The following is an 18,534-nucleotide window of genomic DNA, read 5'->3' on the forward strand; positions in this document are numbered from 1 at the left end:
AAATTAATGTTGGCCATTATGAATCTCACCTGGTGCTGCAAAGGTATAATCGATGCCATCTATATCATCATAGTGTTAACAGAACTGGGTGCTGCTCCTATAAGATGACTTGCAAGGTGAGGTTCCTGTAGCATTAAGCTGCAGTTAAGGTACCGTCACACTAAACGATATCGCTAGCGATCCGTGACGTTGCAGCGTCCTCGCTAGCGATATCGTTTAGTTTGACACGCAGCAGCGATCAGGATCCTGCTGTGATGTCGCTGGTCGCTGAATAAAGTCCAGAACTTTATTTGGTCGTCCGATCGCCGTGTATCGTTGTGTTTGACACCAAAAGCAACGATACCAGCGATGTTTTACACTGGTAACCAGGGTAAACATCGGGTTACCAAGCGCAGGGCCGCGCTTAGTAACCCGATGTTTACCCTGGTTACCAGCGTAAAAGTAAAAAAAAACAAACAGTACATACTCACCCAGCGTCTGCTTCCTGACACTGACTGAGCGCCGGCCCTAAAGTGAAAGTGAAAGCCGCTGTGCTGTTAGGGCCGGAGCTCAGTCAGTGTCAGGAAGCAGACGCTGGGTGAGTATGTACTGTTTGTTTTTTTTACTTTTACGCTGGTAACCAGGGTAAACATCGGGTTACTAAGCGCGGCCCTGCGCTTAGCAACCCGATGTTTACCCTGGTTACCCAGGGACTTCGGCATCGTTGGTCGCTGGAGAGCCGTCTGTATGACAGCTCTCCAGCGATCAAACAGCGACGCTGCAGCGATCGGCATCGTTGTCGCTATCGCTGCAGCGTCGCTTAATGTGACGGTACCTTTACACTACAAGTTAATTATGAACAGCCATAGTCAGAAGCATTTGTGTCACAATTATCTTGATGTGTAAATAGTCTACTGACCACCATATGACTGAGCAAAATGCTTGTTCGTCAGGGGAAATAATGGTTTTTGCAGCATTGTTCCCTGTGGTGTATGGCCCTGTGTAACCAGCAAGCACACTGCCAGGAATGACTGCCGCCTATGTGCACTGAGCCATCTAGTGTACATCGCTTACTTTGGTCTGCTGGTGTAAACAGGCATTTAAACGACTGCCAGTCGGTAAAACTTTACCGATCAGCGGGTCATATCATGCCGCCAGTCAATCTGTATAATCGGACAGTTAGTCTGAAACTCAACACATGTGTAACACTGAACTATAATAAAAAAAATCAAATGAGAATGAAATTGACCTGAACTCACCATTGTGTAACGAGATGCTTCCCTCCCGATGATCGACATGTCCAGTAAGGAATAGTACCAAGAACACCAGGATGACAGCACGTAATTCACACTAAGGTATCTCTAATAGCCCAGCTTTCCTAGGTGTAGGCAACTCCGGCTCACATCTTATGAGATCATACACCAATCAAACAACTATTATGATTCAAACACCGAATTGTTTTTTTCTTCAATAATTTGTCTATTTCTAACTAGTTTCTCAAAATAAAAAATGAACCCCTTTCATGCCCTCGAGAAAAGGATAATAGAGAGCAGTCAGTTATAGCCGGTAGACTGTCTCTTTGCTCGCTCTCCTGGTTCAGATACAAGTGAGCGCTATTGGCCACTGATCGGTTGCAGCTTTTGCTTGACATCTCCAAACTAGAAAAGAGCGTAAAAACACAGCAAGGAAACAGGGCAGCTGTGAAATGACAGGGGCCCAACAAGCGATAATTATAAAGATGACTATCTGCACTTTAAAACTGAACAGGAGGTAGACAAGTCTTTTATTGATGAAGTACGACATCAAAACGGTCACTGACTATTTACAGACAGATCCTTCAATATTGAAAATCATCAGAACAGCACATTTAGAAGATGTGAGAAAGAAACACTGTAAAGCATATGCCCACGCTGCAGAGTAAGGCTATGTTCACACTTTGCGGTTTATGCTGTGGATCCGCAGCGGTTTTCCATGCAGGGTACAGTACAATGTTACCCTATGGAAAACAAAAACCGCTGTGCCCACATTGCGGAAAATCCCGGAAAAAAACGCGCGCAATTGCTGCGGAAAAAAAGAAGGAGCATGTCACTTCTTTCTGCGGATTCCGCAGCGGTTTTCAACATGCACCAATAGGAAAGTGCTGTTGAAAACCCGCAGAGGAATCCGCAGAAGAAACCGCAGGAAAATCCGCAGTGAAAACCGCAGTGGTTTTGCACTGCGGTTTTTCAAAATCCGCTGCGGAAAAATCCGCAGCAAAATCTGCAAAGTGTGAACAAGCCCTAAGGGGAAAGAAGAAGCAAAGTCTGCAGATTACTAAATTGTGAGAGTGTGTAATGAACACAATGGCAGGATTTCCCAATTTGAGAGGAAGCTCACATGTCGAACAGTCTCCTGAGCTTCTATTCAGAGTTTCCTGGAGTGCCTAGTTGGCACTTGAGCACTCACTCACCCCGGGACAGGAGTCCATAGCATTTCTTATTGTGCCTCCGATTACTATGACCTGTCTGCAATTATGTCCCCCAATCTCCACCTCCTGATCCTTTTGTTACTTTTTTTATGTCATTTATGTTGTTTACATGTCAGCAAATGAACTTCTATTTTGTAGGACTTCGTTTTGCTACCTATAAAACCGGCATTACATTCTGGCACAATATTTCTGGTGTGCGATTTTAGTCCTTTATTGTCATTTTTACAAGAACATTCTCAATATCATCAGGAAAACAAAACAAACAAAAAAAACAAAAACAAAGCAGATCTCTACAGCATCATGACATTAAAGAACCAACTAACATAAAACAAATAGGAACAGAATAAACGCAATCCTCACTGCCCCCCGGCAGTCTACAACCGACATCTACAGTCACATGTCTAATCACTGCAGGTCCTCTCACTTTGGGAAAACATGAGCATAGCTAGGGAATCAGCATTACAATCTTATGTAGCTGGTAGATACAGGAACTGGCGTCTTCCTCTGTCATCGTCTGGTTGATGAAGAATCTATGATCCACCTGAAAATAAAGACAAACATTTATTAATATAATCTTGTGGCTGAATACTTCTATTATGGTCTTGACACTTCTGTAAGAACTTGAAGACAACCGGTCACATGGCATTTCCGTATCACTTGTCTTATATTAATGTACGGTAAATCTCTGCTGTTTCAGTGCTTAGGAGTCCAGTGGGTGGTGCCTGTACGTCTACATACAAAGAAAGCCTTTCAGTCAACAAGTAGGACCGCCCATTGGACTCAAGTGAAAGAGCCAAGATTTAAATTTATGTAAATTACAATGAATCTACTGTATATAGAGGTGTTATCAGTCATTGTACAGGAGGAGGAGATGAGCTGTGACATCACCTGTTGTGTATGGTGGATCCTGTGTTATCTACTGTATATAGAGGTGTTATCAGTCATTGTACAGGAGGAGGTGGTGAGCTGTGACATCACCTATTGTGTATGGTGGATCCTGTGTTATCTACTGTATATAGAGGTGTTATCAGTCATTGTACAGGAGGAGGAGATGAGCTGTGACATCACCTTGTGAATGGTGGATCCTGTGTTATCTACTGTATATAGAGGTGCTAAAAGTCATTGTACAGGAGGAGGAGGAAGTGGTGAGCTATGACATCCTTTAGTTTCAGTGGTGGATCACTCACGATCTATGTAGGCATTACTCATTGTAAACCTGCTCAATAAAATAATGCACTGACTACTAAGAATTGTCAGTTAAAAGACATTAAAAGACACCGTGGCCGGAGAGAAAAACTGAAGGCATCAAAACTATGAATTAACACATGTGGAATTATATACTTAACAAAAAAGTGTGAAACACCTCAAAATATGTCTTATATTCTGGGTTCTTCAAAGTAGCCACTTTTTGCTTTGATGACTGCTTTGCACACTCTTGGCATTCTCTTGATGAGCTTCAAGAGGTAGTCACCGGAAATGGCTTTCATTTCACATGTGTGCCCTGTCAGGTTTCATAAGTGGGATTTTTTTGACTTATAAATGGGATTGGAACCATCAGTTATGTTGAGCAGAAGTCTGGTGGATACACAGCTGATAGTCCTACTGAATAGACGGTAAGGGTATGTGCACACGATGCAGATTTAGTGCAGAATTGGTGCAGAACTGCAGCAGATTTTTCTGCTGCATAACTGCACTGTGATTTACAGTACAATGTAAATCAATGTGAAAAAAAAAAGCTGTGCACATGGTGCAGAAAAATCTGCGCAGAAACGCTGCAGATTTCAAAGAAGTGCATGTCACTTCTTTTGTGCGTTTCTGCACCCCTCCATTAATAGAAATCTGCAGTGATAAAATCTGCACAAAAAATGCACTAAAAACGCACCTGCGGATTCTGCCAGGAGATGCAGATTTAGTGCAGAAAATTCTGCACCACATTTCCTAAGTGTGCACATAGCCTTAGAATTTGTATTATGGCAAGAAAAAAAGCAGCAAAGTAAAGAAAAGCGAGTGGCCATCAGAGGTCAGTCCGAAAAATTGGGAAAACTTTGAAAGTGTCCCCAAGTGCAGTGGCAAAAACCATCAAGCGCTACAAAGAAACTGGCTCACATGAGGACCGCCCCAGGGAAGGAAGACCAAGAGTCACCTCTGCTTCTGAGGAGAAGTTTATCCGAGTCACCAGCCTTAGAAATCGCAGGTTAACAGCAGCTCAGATTAGAGACCAGGTCAATGCCACACAGAGTTCTAGCAGCAGACACATCTCTACAACAGCTGTTAAGAGGAAACTTTGTGCAGCAGGCCTTAATGGTAAAATAGCTGCTAGGAAACCACTGCTAAGGACAGGCAACAAGCAGAAGAGACTTGTTTGGGATAAAAAACACAAGGAATGGACATTAGACCAGTGGAAATCTGCGCTTTGGTCTGATGAGTACAAATTTGAGATCTTTGGTTCCAACCACCGTGTCTTTGTGCGACACAGAAAAGGTGAACGGATGGACTCTACATGCCTCGTTCCCATCGTGAAGCATGTAGGAGGAGGTGTGATGGTGTGGGGGTGCTTTGCTGGTGACACTGTTGGGGATTTATTCAAAATTGAAGGCATACTGAACCAGCATGGCTACCACAGCATCTTGCAGCGGCATGCTATTACATCTGGTTTGCGTTTAGTTGGACCAACATTTATTTTTCAACAGGACAATGACCCCAAACACACCTCCAGGCTGTGTAAGGGCTATTTGACCAAGAAGGAGAGTGATGGGGTGCTACGCCAGATGACCTGGCCTCCACAGTCACTAGACCTGAACCCAATCGAGATGGTTTGGGGTGAGCTGGACCGCAGAGTGAAGGCAAAAGGGACAACAAAGTGCTAAGCATCTCTGGGAACTCCTTCAAGATTGTTGGAAGACCATTCCTGGTGACTACCTCTTGAAGCTCATCAAGAGAATGCCAAGAGTGTGCAAAGCGGTCATCAAAGCAAAAGGTGGCTACTTTGTAGAACCTAGAATATAAGATATATTTTCAGTTGTTTTACACTTTTTTGTTAAGTATATAATTCTGCATGTGTTAACTCATAGTTTTGATGCCTTCAGTGTGAATTTACAGCTCATAGGTCGCTTCACAATCTCCACATCCCACTGTCACTGAGCAGAGGTGAATTCACTGGAGAAGACTGGGCCACCGGCTTCATCTTCTGCTAATCAGCGTATGACACAGCAGATGTGATGACATTTTATCGCTCTGCTGCTGAGACTATGTGGGGGCTCACACTAACTAGATGGAGGCTATGTGGGGGCTCACACTGTATCTAGATGGAGGCTATGTGGGGGTTCACACTGTATCTAGATGGAGGCTATGTGGGGGCTCACACTGTATACACAAAGATGCTATGTGGTGCTCACCCTGTATACACATATAGAGGCTATGTGGTGCTCATCCTATATACACATATAGAGGCTATGTGGTGCTCACACTGTATACACATATAGAGGCTATGTGGGGGCTCACACTGTATACACAGAGGCTATGTGGGGGCTCACACTGTATACACATATAGAGGCTATGTGGGGGCTCACACTGTATACACATATAGAGGCTATGTGGGGGCTCACACTGTATACACATGTAGACGCTATGTGGTGCTCACATTGTATCTAAATGGAGGCTTTGTGGGGCTCACACTGTATAAACATATGGAGGCTATGTGGGGGCTCCATATGTACAGTATATACAGTGTGCCCCACATAGCCTCTATATGTATATACACTCTGTGCAGAATTATTAGGCAAGTTGTATTTTGATCATATGATACTTTTTATACATGTTGTCCTACTCCAATCTGTTCAGGCTTCAGAGCCAACTACCAATTCAGTAAATCAGGTGATGTGAATCTCTGTAATGAGGAGGGGTGTTGTCTAATGACATCAAAACCCTATATAAGGTGTGCTTAATTATTAGGCAACTCCCTTTGCTTTGGCAAAATGGGTCAGAAGAGAGATTTGACGGGCTCTGAAAAGTCCAAAATTGTGAGATGTCTTGTAGAGGGATACAGCAGTCTTGAAATTGCCAACCTTTTGAAGCGTGATCACCGAACAATCAAGCGTTTCATGGCAAATAGCCAACAGGGTCGCAAGAAGCGTGTTGGGCAAAAAAGGAGCAAAATAACTGCCGATGAATTGAGGAAAATCAAGCGTGAAGCTGCCAAGATGCCATTTGCCACCAGTTTTGCCATATTTCAGAGCTGCAACGTTAGTGGAGTAACAAAAAGCACAAGGTGTGCAATACTCAGGGACATAGTCAAGGTAAGAAAGGCTGAAAAACAACCACCTTTGAATAATAATAATCTTTATTTTTATATAGCGCTAACATATTATGCAGCGCTTTACAGTTTGCACATATTATCATAGCTGTCCCCGATAGGGAATTTAGATTGTGAGCCCTATCAGTATGTCTTTGGAATGTGGGAGGAAACCGAAGCACCAGGAGGAAACCCACGCAAACACGGGGAGAACATACAAACTCCTTGCAGATGTTGTCCAAGGTGGGATTAGAACCCAGGACTCCAGCGCTGCAAGGCTGCAGTGCTATCCACTGAGCCACAGTACTTGTTCTTTGAACAAGAAACATACGATAAAACGTCAAGACTGGGCCAAGAAATATCTTAAGACTGACTTTTCAAAGGCTTTATGGACTGATGAAATGAGAGTGACTCTTGATGGGCCAGAGGCTGGATCAGTAAAGGGCAGAGAACTCCACTCCGACGCCAGCGAGGTGGGGTACTGGTATAGGCTGGTATCATCAAAGATGAACTTGTGGGACCTTTTCGGGTTGAGGATGGAGTGAAGCTCAACTCCCAGACCTACTGCCAGTTTCTGGAAGACAACTTCTTCAAGCAGTAGTACAGGAAGAAGTCGGTATCGTTCAAGAAAAACATGATTTTCATGCAGGACAATGCTCCATCACATGCCTCCAACTACTCCACAGCGTGGCTGGCCAGTAAAGGTCTCAAAGAAGAAAAAATGACATGGCCACCTTGTTCACCTGGTCTGAACCCCATAGAGAACCTGTGGTCCCTCATAAAATGTGAGATCTACAGGGAGGGAAAACAGTCCATCTCTCGGAACAGTGTCTTGGTGGCTGCTGCATGCAATGTTGATCGTAAACAGATCAAGCAACTGACAGAATCTATAGATGGAAGGCTGTTGAGTGTCATCATAAAGAAAGGTGGCTATATTGGTCACAAATTTTTTGGGGTTTTGTTTTTGCATGTCAGAAATGTTTATTTCTAAATTTTGTGCAGTTATATTGGTTTACCTGGTGAAAATAAACAAGTGAGATGGGAATACATTTGGTTTTTATTAAGTTGCCTAATAATTCTGCACAGTAATAGTTACCTGCACAGACAGATAACCTCCTAAGATAGCCAGTCTTTTGGGTTGATTGAGAACATAGTTGTTGATCAATAACAAAAACAATCCTCTAAAATATAACTTGCCTAATAATTCTGCACACAGTGTACAGGGTGAGCACCACATAGCCTCTATATATATTTACAGTGTGAGCCCAACATAGCTTCTATATGTATATTCAGGGTGAGCCCCCACATAGCTTCTATATGTATATACAGGGTGAGCCCCCACATAGCCTCTATATGTATATACAGGGTGAGCCCCCACATAGCTTCTATATGTATATACAGGGTGAGCGCCCACATAGCCTCTATATGTATATACAGGGTGAGCCCCCACATAGCCTCTATATGTATATACAGGGTGAGCCCCCACATAGCCTCTATATGTATATACAGGGTGAGCCCCCACATAGCCTCTATATGTATATACAGGGTGAGCCCCCACATAGCCTCTATATGTATATACAGGGTGAGCCCCCACATAGCTTCTATATGTATATACAGGGTGAGCCCCCACATAGCCTCTATATGTATATACAGGGTGAGCCCCCACATAGCCTCTATATGTATATACAGGGTGAGCCCCCACATAGCCTCTATATGTATATACAGGGTGAGCCCCCACATAGCCTCTATATGTATATACAGGGTGAGCCCCCACATAGCCTCTATATGTATATACAGGGTGAGCCCCCACATAGCCTCTATACAGTTAGGTCCATATATATTTGGACAGAGACAACATTTTTCTAATTTTGGTTATAGACATTACCACAATGAATTTTAAACAAAACAGTTCAGATGCAGTTGAAGTTCAGACTTTCAGCTTTCATTTGAGGGTATCCACATTAAAATTGGATGAAGGGTTTAGGAGTTTCAGCTCCTTAACATGTGCCACCCTGTTTTTAAAGGGACCAAAAGTGATTGGACAATTGACTCCAAGGCTATTTCATGGGCAGGTGTGGGCAATCCCTTCGTTATGTCATTCTCAATTAAGCAGATAAAAGGCCTGGAGTTGATTTGAGGTGTGGTGCTTGCATTTGGAAGGTTTTGCTGTGAAGTAAACATGCGGTCAAAGGAGCTCTCCATGCAAGTGAATCAAGCCATCCTTAAGCTGCGAAAACAGAAAAAACCCATCCGAGAAATTGCTACAATATTAGGAGTGGCAAAATCTACAATTTGGTACATCCTGAGAAAGAAAGAAAGCACTGGTGAACTCATCAATGCAAAAAGACCTGGGGGCCCACGGAAGACAACAGTGGTGGATGATCGCAGAATAATCTCCATGGTGAAGAGAAACCCCTTCACAACAGCCAACCAAGTGACCAACCCGATCCAGGAGGTCGGCGTATCAATATCCAAATCTACCATAAAGAGAAGACTGCATGAAAGTAAATACAGAGGGTTCACTGCACGGTGCAAGCCACTCATAAGCATCAAGAATAAAAAGGCTAGACTGGACTTTGCTAAAAAACATCTAAAAAAGCCAGCACAGTTCAGGAAGAACATTCTTTGGACAGATGAAACCAAGATCAACCTCTACCAGAATGATGGAAAGAGAAAAGTATGGCAAAGGCGTGGTACAGCTCATGACCCAAAGCATACCACATCATCTGTAAAACACGGCGGAGGCGGTGTGATGGCTTGGGCATGCATGGCTGCCTGTGGCACTGGGTCACTAGTGTTTATTGATGATGTGACACAGGACAGAAGCAGCCGAATGAATTCTGAGGTATTCAGAGCCATACTGTGTGCTCAGATCCAGCCAAATGCAGCCAAACTGGTTGGTTGTCGTTTCATACTACAGATGGACAATGACCCAAAACATAAAGCCAAAGCAACCCAGGAGTTTATTAAAGCAAAGAAGTGGAATATTCTTGAATGGCCAAGTCAGTCACCTGATCTCAACCCAATTGAGCAGCATTTCACTTGTTAAAAGCCTAAACTTCAGACAGAAAGGCCCACAAACAAACAGCAACTGAAAACCACCGCAGAGAAGGCCTGGCAGAGCATCAAAAAGGAGGAAACACAGCGTCTGGTGATGTCCATGAGTTCAAGACTTCAGGCAGTCATTGCCAACAAAGGGTTTTCAACCAAGTACTAGAAATGAACATTTTATTTAAAATTATTGAATCTGTCCAATTACTTTTGGTCCCTTTAAAAACAGGGTGGCACATGTTAAGGAGCTGAAACTCCTAAACCCTTCATCCAATTTTAATGTGGATACCCTCAAATGAAAGCTGAAAGTCTGAACTTCAACTGCATCTGAATTGTTTTGTTTAAAATTAATTGTGGTAATGTTTATAACCAAAATTGGAAAAATGTTGTCTCTGTCCAAATATATATGGACCTAACTGTATGTATATACAGGGTGAGCCCCCAGATAGCTTCTATATGTATATACAGGGTGAGCCCCCACATAGCCTCTATATGTATATACAGGGTGAGCCCCCACATAGCCTCTAGATGTATATACAGGGTGAGCCCCACATAACCTTTATATGTATATACAGGGTGAGCGCCACATAGCCTCTATATATATTTACAGTGTGAGCCCCACATAGCTTATATATGTATATACAGGGTGAGCCCCCACATAGCCTCTATATGTATATACAGGGTGAGCCCCCACATAGCCTCTATATGTATATACAGGATGAGGCCCCACATAGCCTCTATATGTATATACAGGGTGAGCACCACATAGCCCCTATATGTGTGTAGAGGGTGAGCACCACATTGCCTCTATACGTATATAGTGTGACCCCCCACACAGCCTTTATATGTGTATACAGGGTGAGCCCCCACATAGCCTCTATATGTAAATACAGGGTGAGCCCCCACATAGCCTCTGTATGCGACTGGGCAATATGCTACGTGACTGGGCAATATGCTACGTGACTGGGCAATATGCTACGTGACTGGGCAATATGCTACGTGACTGGGCAATATGCTACGTGACTGGGCAATATGCTACGTGACTGGGCAATATGCTACGTGACTGGGCAATATGCTACGTGACTGGGCAATATGCTACGTGACTGGGCAATATGCTACGTGACTGGGCAATATGCTACGTGACTGGGCAATATGCTACGTGACTGGGCAATATGCTACGTGACTGGGCAATATGCTACGTGACTGGGCAATATGCTACGTGACTGGGCAATATGCTACGTGACTGGGCAATATGCTACGTGACTGGGCAATATACTACGTGACTGTGCAATATACTACGTGACTGTGCAATATACTACGTGCTCTGTGCAATATACTACGTGGCGGTGCAATATACTACGTGGCGGTGCAATATACTACGTGGCGGTGCAATATACTACGTGGCGGTGCAATACACTACGTGGCTGTGCAATACACTACGTGGCTGTGCAATACACTACGTGGCTGTGTTATATACTATGTGGCTGTGTTATACACTACGTGGCTGTGCTATATACTACGTGCGCTGTGTTATATACTACGTGGCTCTGTTATATACTACGCGGCTATGTTATATACTACGTGACTGTGCAATATAGTACGTAGCCTGAGCTATATACTACCTACATATTCTAGAATACCCGATACTTTAGAATCGGGCCACCATCTAGTATACATATAAACACTGTGGGGAGCACACAATATGTTGGAGGCAATGTTGGCTAAAATTTATATAGGAGGCTATGTAGTGGCTCAAACTGCATATAGGAGGCCATGTGGGGTAGCATACTGTATAAAGGGGGCTGTGTGGGGAACATACGGTATTATAGGGGGTGTCAGTATGATTAATTCTGCTCAATATTAAGAGATACAATATCAATAAATAATTAATAATTTAGAGCAAAATTAATGTTAGCCTATTGGTTTGGACTCCAAATTATTCACTTTCTCTCATGTGGCCCCTCAGGAAAATGAATTGCGCACCCTTGCTCTTATCAATACTGTGGGGTTTTTGGGGACAAGGCAGACATGTTTTTAAATCCTTGATCACCCCTTTAAATATACTTCCCTTATATTCATTTTGTGCCTTTATTTTATATGCACAGAAAAAATAAAAAACAACATGTTACATAATGTGTGACCTCTCTGGTGCTACTGTAGCAGATGCAATGCTTTGGACCATAGCCCCTGCTCCGAAGCGAGGGCACAGAGCCAGGGAGAGCCCATGGACGCTGCTTGGCATTCAGTCGGGCACAGACAAATCATTACTCTTTATTTAGCCAGTGTTTTGTGCAATGCCCATGTTACGCCCTTCACTCGGCACTACTGCCCCTCTCCAGCGGCAAGTAGAAGATTTCTAAAGTAGAAGGTTTCAGAAGTTTAAATGAAGCCAAAGGATTTGCCACCCCCGTATGAGAGCAATGATCTACTTACACATATTTACGTGCCCTTGGAATAAATAATTGGGAGATGCCTACTAAAGCGCGTCACCCCTCATCCGATAGCTGCAAGCTGTGTATGAAAGTGCAGGGATTTTTCGATGTTTTTTTTTTTTTAAGTTTTTTTTCCTGACAGTTAATCCTGCCTTAATGGGGAATTGGAAGGACATGCTAACCCAGCAAAGCAAGAGGATTACTTTATGAAATTGAATGAATTCTGATAACAGCATCTCCTGGCAATACTGAAGATTAAAATAATAAATGCCAAATCCAAGTGTCACACGCATAATCCAGTCTGATGACCTGGTTTAGCCTTGCAAATGCTCTCCAATTCAGAGTAAAGTACTTCATGACACACATATGGGGAAATATAGAAAAGATTCTCTCAAATGACACAAAAGAACGTAAAGAAAAAAAAAATACAATTAAAGAAACAGTCAAAATTTCCACCTATCCTCTATGCATAGTACAGGTGATCGCTGGGGATCAAAGCTAACGTGTCCACAGGGGTATTTCACAGCCCTGTTCTCAGGATCGGTGGGGTCCTAGTTGCCGGATATCATCTAATATATGGAATAACCCTTTAACTACCACTAGTTAGTCACGACACAACATCTGAGCTCTGTGTAGGGTAATTGTACAGTCGCCACTGCTTGTCAGGTCAACTTACCCGATCCCTTGCGCTACAAAACTGGCCACAGAGGAAAATCCGCAGAGAACCATTCAGAGCGTAAAAAAAAGGCTGCAAATGTCATTGAAAAAACGTGCATTGCAAAGAGTGAAATCAACCTATTGATATGACCCACTGCGGATGTCAAATCCGTATTGCCATTTGTTTTACTTTGCAGATTTTCTCAACTGTGCACGATAATGCCATCCGCAATACCGCTATTGAAGGACGCAGAGGATTTTCGAAACACAATACCATGGCGGAGACTCCGCTGCGTATCGTGCCCATGGGAATGTACCTTCAAGTCTGCAATGTAGACAAGATTATATCAGAAAATTGCTACGAATGAATTTCCCAGATGCAGTCATTAAAGTGCCAGGAAGAGTTTTTCCAACATAGACTATAAAAGCAAAGCTGCAGACTATCGGCAGCCTCCGTGATGCATACAGACACTGATGCACTAATGGAACACTCATCATAAACCCCTTTAAATTACCTCTAAGTGATAAGAAGACAGATGGAGAGCGAATATGGGCAAGGTAGCTGGCAACCAAACAATCGCATGAATCTTCGCTCATACAACAGCTACCTAAAGTGTATGTGGGAGGGCAATTATTTAGTTTCTGATGCCACACTACCAACCAATGGCCTTGTAATGAAAAAATGTTGTCATGCGCGGTCATGTTGGGGCCATACTGTAGAATCGATGCCCAGCTTACTTTATAGGGAAAATTCCAGAGCTGATGATAGTGCCTGACATTGCACAGGAATGACACTTTACCTGATTCCACTGGTACAGGTTTTCGTACCACTTTGCAGGGATAACTTCTCGAGGTTTCTCCTGTTGGAATAAACTGCAGACAGGAGAAAAGTTACAAAAAGGCAATCAAGTAATACAATTGAAGAGGGCTTACTGACTAATAATGACTAAAGGTACCGTCACATTAAGCGATGCTGCAGCGATATCGACAACGATGCCGATCGCTGCAGCGTCGCTGGTGAGCTGTCACACAGACAGCTCTCCAGCGACCAACGATGCCGAAGTCCCTGGGTAACCCGATATTTACCCTGGTTACCAGTGTAAATGTAAAAAAACCCAAACACTACATACTTACATTGCCGTGTCTGTCACGTCCCCTGCCTTCAGCTTCCCTGCACTGTGTAAGCGCCGGCCCTAAAGCACAGCGGTGACGTCACCGCTGTGCTTTGCTTTACGGCCGGCACTGACACATTCAGTGCAGGAAGCTCTGAGCAGCAGCGCGGACGCCGGGGGACGTGACAGACATCAGAGGGTGAGTATGTAGTGTTTTTTTTTTACTTTTACAATGGTAACCAGGGTAAATATCGGGTTACTAAGCGCGGCCCTGCGCTTAGTAACCCGATATTTACCCTGGTTACCATTGTAAAACATTGCTGGCATCGTTGCTTTTGCTGTCAAACACGACGATACACGCCGATCTGACGACCAAATAAAGTTCTGGACTTTCAGCAACGACCAGCGATATCACAGCAGGATCCTGATCGCTGCTGCGTGTCAAACACAACGAGATCGCTATCCAGGACGCTGCAACGTCACGGATCGTTGTCGTTCTCGTTGCAAAGTCATTTAGTGTGAAGGTACCTTAAGCCTTTAAAAAGGCTTTATGATTGGCAATGGTCTGACCTAAGGTAACCACCCTTATAAAAAGGGCCACAGTGCCTATTTCAGACCAGCGAGTGGTTGTGTTTGCAAGCTAATAGGATGGGCTGCAACTCCCAAATATCTTGGCCAGGAGCGAAGCTCTGAAGGAAAACAGTGAAGGGTCTCCGATCATTGGGGATCACACAGGTCGGAACCATTAAGTTATATTATCATGTGCCAACTACAAAAAGCGATTTATACATTATTGTCTCCCTGTAATTAATAAAAAGCTGAGCCTCTTCAACCAGAAAAAGTTAATTCTGCTCATGGAGAATATCATTCAACATCAGCACGAACTGTGTCAAATAACTCAATACTCCATCAGTGAAAGGACAATCCAATAAATAAAATAATTAGTGACCCGTCCCAAATCAAAGCGGCTGCAAGTCTATTTAATTAGGACGTGTTGTACTCATTAGATATGGATGGCAGATCTAAGCCAATTAACAAAAATAGTCACGGGTTCAGAAAAGGTAAGAACAAGGGCTCCCACTGTCTATAAGCTTACCTCAGCAGATGGTCTCGGGCAACTTCCTGAAGCCGTGAAGTCCTGTCGCTCCCACCAATGGTGCCTTCAAAACTCTGACCAACTATCTTGTTAACCGAGGATCTTATCTGATTTATCTGTAAAAAGTGAAGAACAGATGTGCATTTCCAGACAAGATCAAAGGAGGATAGTTGACTGTAATACAAATGTTCAGCAGACGCTATCCCTCCTCTCTCCCCCATGCACCTGAGTGTTCGACTCGGCCATGTGTTCATGTTTTTTCAGCAGGAGACAAAACCCCTCATCTTCTGTTGCCGGAAGTGGAGTTTGTTATGTCACCCATAGCCGCACCAATTGGGAGATCCAAAAGGGTCTTTTGTAGCCTGAGTGCGCTCGCTACATGTGCAGGAAACGACCCTCCACGTGTGCAGGAAATGACCCTCCACGTGTGCAGGAAATGACCCTCCCAGGACACACCTGCAAACATGTGTCCCTGGGTTTTGAATAACATTGGTGGTTGCCATCTCCATCTTGAAAAATCCAAGTCTAGGTGTCACTATAGAAGCAGAAAATCCATTTCCCACCAGCCTACCTTCACTAGGTCATCCACTTTTATGCAGACGTCGAAAGCCAACTCAATGTCATGTTCAGGCCAAACTGCAAGGTTACGGTAATGCCATCCCAGACCGCAAAGGACGCCAGTATATTCTCTTTTGTTCTTATGGACTCTATTACGATTTCACAGGGAACAAATTATAAAAAAAATATATTAAATATGCTCCTTAAGAGAAAAAATCTTTTCATTGCAGGAGCAAGCAAATGAATGTGTCTATTGTTTAAATCAGGTGTTTATGTTGCATGTATTTTAAAAATATTTTTGTCAATTTTTTTCCACCATATAACCATTATGAAAACTAAAATTGAGAAATCTTGCAATTTTCACATTGGCGACTGGAGCTTTATAGCCCAACTTCCTGATGGTTCAGGAAACACATGTACATTAGCAGCAATGAACTGACTGACACTATGTTCTGTATTGAAGCATGATGAGCATATGCAAAGGTCATTGTGAAGGCACGGGAGAGGCTGTGACATGGCCTATTGTGATTGGAGGATCCTGGGTTACCAGCTGTGTATAGGAGATACCTGGCATTGTCATCCTGTCTTTGAAGATAAAGAGCCTGCTGAAAACTTCTTGAAAACACAAGAAGTAGGAGTTTAAAATTGCAAGATTACTAATATTGTTTTTCAACTACCGACTAATATATAAAAGAAAACAACTTTAACAAAATACATGTAATACAAAAGTCTGATTTAAATAATGGGTCATATTCTCATGGCACATTCCCTTTAAACAAGAGTAAAATATGCAGGGGGTGATAATTGTAAATCACTATTAGGCCATGTTCACACAGTGCGTTTTTTACTGCGGAACCGCAGCGGTTTTGCCGCTGCAGTTCCGCAGCTTTTTTCCATGCAGGGTACAGTACAATGTACCCTATGGAAAACAGGAACCGCTGTGCACATGATCCTGAATTAAAAAAAAAAAAGCCGCGCTGAATAGCTGCGGGAAAAAAGAAGGAGCATGTCACTTCTTTGTCCGAAACAGCAGCGGTTCTGCACCCATAGACCTCCATTGTGAGGTCAAACCCGCAGTAAAACCCGCAGATCAAAAATATATCTGCGGGTTTTATTGCGGTTTGTGGTGCAGAACCGCTGCAGCAGGAAGTGCGGGGAAGCGGGCGGAAGTACGTGGGCGGAAGTGCGTGGGCGGAGTGTCGTTCCCGAAGAGACTGTCATGGAGGCATACCGTCGCATGGGGATCGATGACGGGCGTCTGATTGATTTGGTGTGTGTGTGTGTGTGTGTGTGTGTGTGTGTGTGTCTGCGTGTGTGTCCCCATGCGACGATAGTGTCTCCATTGTGCTAAGTCGCCGTATGGGACTACTACTCCCATCCGGTATAGGATGGGAGAGTTGTCCCTGTGTCCGGCGACTTAGCACAATTGTAAAGTTACACAAAACACCTACACACAATACACATACATGACACACAGTACAGTACATACAACACATAACATAGAGTATATACTCACCAACAGCACACTTGTAGGCGAAGCCCTCGATCCTCCAGGGAAAAATCCCAAAATAAAAAAATCAAATCCATACTCCCTGTCCGCAGAATCCATAAAACGAGTGTCCCACGCCGATCGGCTGCTCTCCGGCGATACACTGCCAGGAGCGAAGCTCCTGGCAGTGTATCGCGTAATGTTCCGGAGTTCAGTGGCTCCGGCGTCTCGGTTAACGGCAGTACAGCTGCGTTGAACTTTCCCACGCAGCACTGCCGTTAAGCGAGAGTGCCGGGGTCAATGACCGCCGGTAAACTCGCTCGCGCATGCGCAGTGACACACCGACAGGAACTATGGCTCCTGTCAGTGTGTTGCTGCAGCCGTGGAGAGCAGACATATCTCTGGATGTGTCTGTTCTCCATGGAAGATCTTCGTGGGACCCTCGATGGATTTCTGCGGACAGGGCCAGGGAGTATGAATTTGTTTTTTTATTTTGCCTCTTTTTCAGGTCGAGGGTCTTCTGGACGGATTGAGCGTTTAATAAAATTTGGTCAAAAAGTGGGTGTCTTTATTTCATTAAAATATTTTTTTCTAGTCTTTGTGGGTTTCTTTAACCCTTTCATTGGCTTAATAATGGATAGGCGTCTTATTGACGCCTCTCCATTATTAACCGGGCTTAATGCCACCTTACAATAGCAAGGTGGCATTAACCCCTCATTACCCCATATCCCACCGCTACACGGGAGTGGGAAGAGAGGGGCTAAGTGCCGGAATTGGCGCATCTTTTTGATGCGCCTTTTCCGGGGCGGCTGCGGGCTTATATTTGTAGCCGGGGGGGGGCAAATATCCATGGCCCCTTTCCTAGGCTATGAATATAAGCCCACGGCTGTCTGCCTAGCCTTTCTGGCCTAAAAATATAGGGGGACCCCAACACTTTTTTTTTTCTGGGCCCCCTATATTTTAGTGCCAGAAAGGCTGCGCAGACAGCTGTGGGTTAATATTCAGAGCCTGGGAACAGCCATGGGTATTTTAACCCCTTCCCGGGCCTCAAATATTGGCCCACGGCTGTCTGCCTAGCTTTTCTGGCCTAAAAATATAGGGGGACCCTATGTATTTTTTTTTAGGGGGTTCACATATATTATAGTAACCGTTTAATAGGATTAATAATGGATAGGCGTCTTATTGACGCCTCTCCATTATTGACCGGGATTAATGCCACCTTACAATAGCAAAAATACGTGATACATGGCACTGAAATACGTGGCACTGAAATACGTGATACGTGGCACTGAAATACGTGATACGTGGCACTGAAATACGTGGCACTGAAATACGTGGCACTGAAATACGTGGCACTGAAATACGTGGCACTGAAATACGTGGCACTGAAATACGTGGCACT

General features: G+C 43.9%; 1 protein-coding gene across 2 annotated transcripts in view; it reads right to left on the minus strand.

Moving 5' to 3' along the window:
• Window positions 1-2,632: 2,632 nt before the first annotated feature.
• TDRD9 (tudor domain containing 9) overlaps window positions 2,633-18,534 on the minus strand; it is a 395,302-nt gene continuing 379,400 nt past the window's right edge. For both annotated transcript variants that reach the window (XM_077266617.1, XM_077266625.1), the window contains 4 exons: window positions 15,657-15,792; window positions 15,086-15,201; window positions 13,678-13,750; window positions 2,633-2,987 (listed from right to left, as the gene is read on the minus strand). In XM_077266617.1, coding sequence (XP_077122732.1) covers window positions 2,892-2,987; window positions 13,678-13,750; window positions 15,086-15,201; window positions 15,657-15,792 — 421 coding nt within the window. In that variant the 3' untranslated portion in view covers window positions 2,633-2,891. The remainder of the gene's footprint in view (window positions 2,988-13,677; window positions 13,751-15,085; window positions 15,202-15,656; window positions 15,793-18,534) is intronic.

The sequence above is a fragment of the Ranitomeya variabilis genome, chromosome 1 (genome assembly GCF_051348905.1).
Source record: "Ranitomeya variabilis isolate aRanVar5 chromosome 1, aRanVar5.hap1, whole genome shotgun sequence".
In the NCBI taxonomy this organism is placed as follows: Eukaryota; Metazoa; Chordata; class Amphibia; order Anura; family Dendrobatidae; genus Ranitomeya; species Ranitomeya variabilis.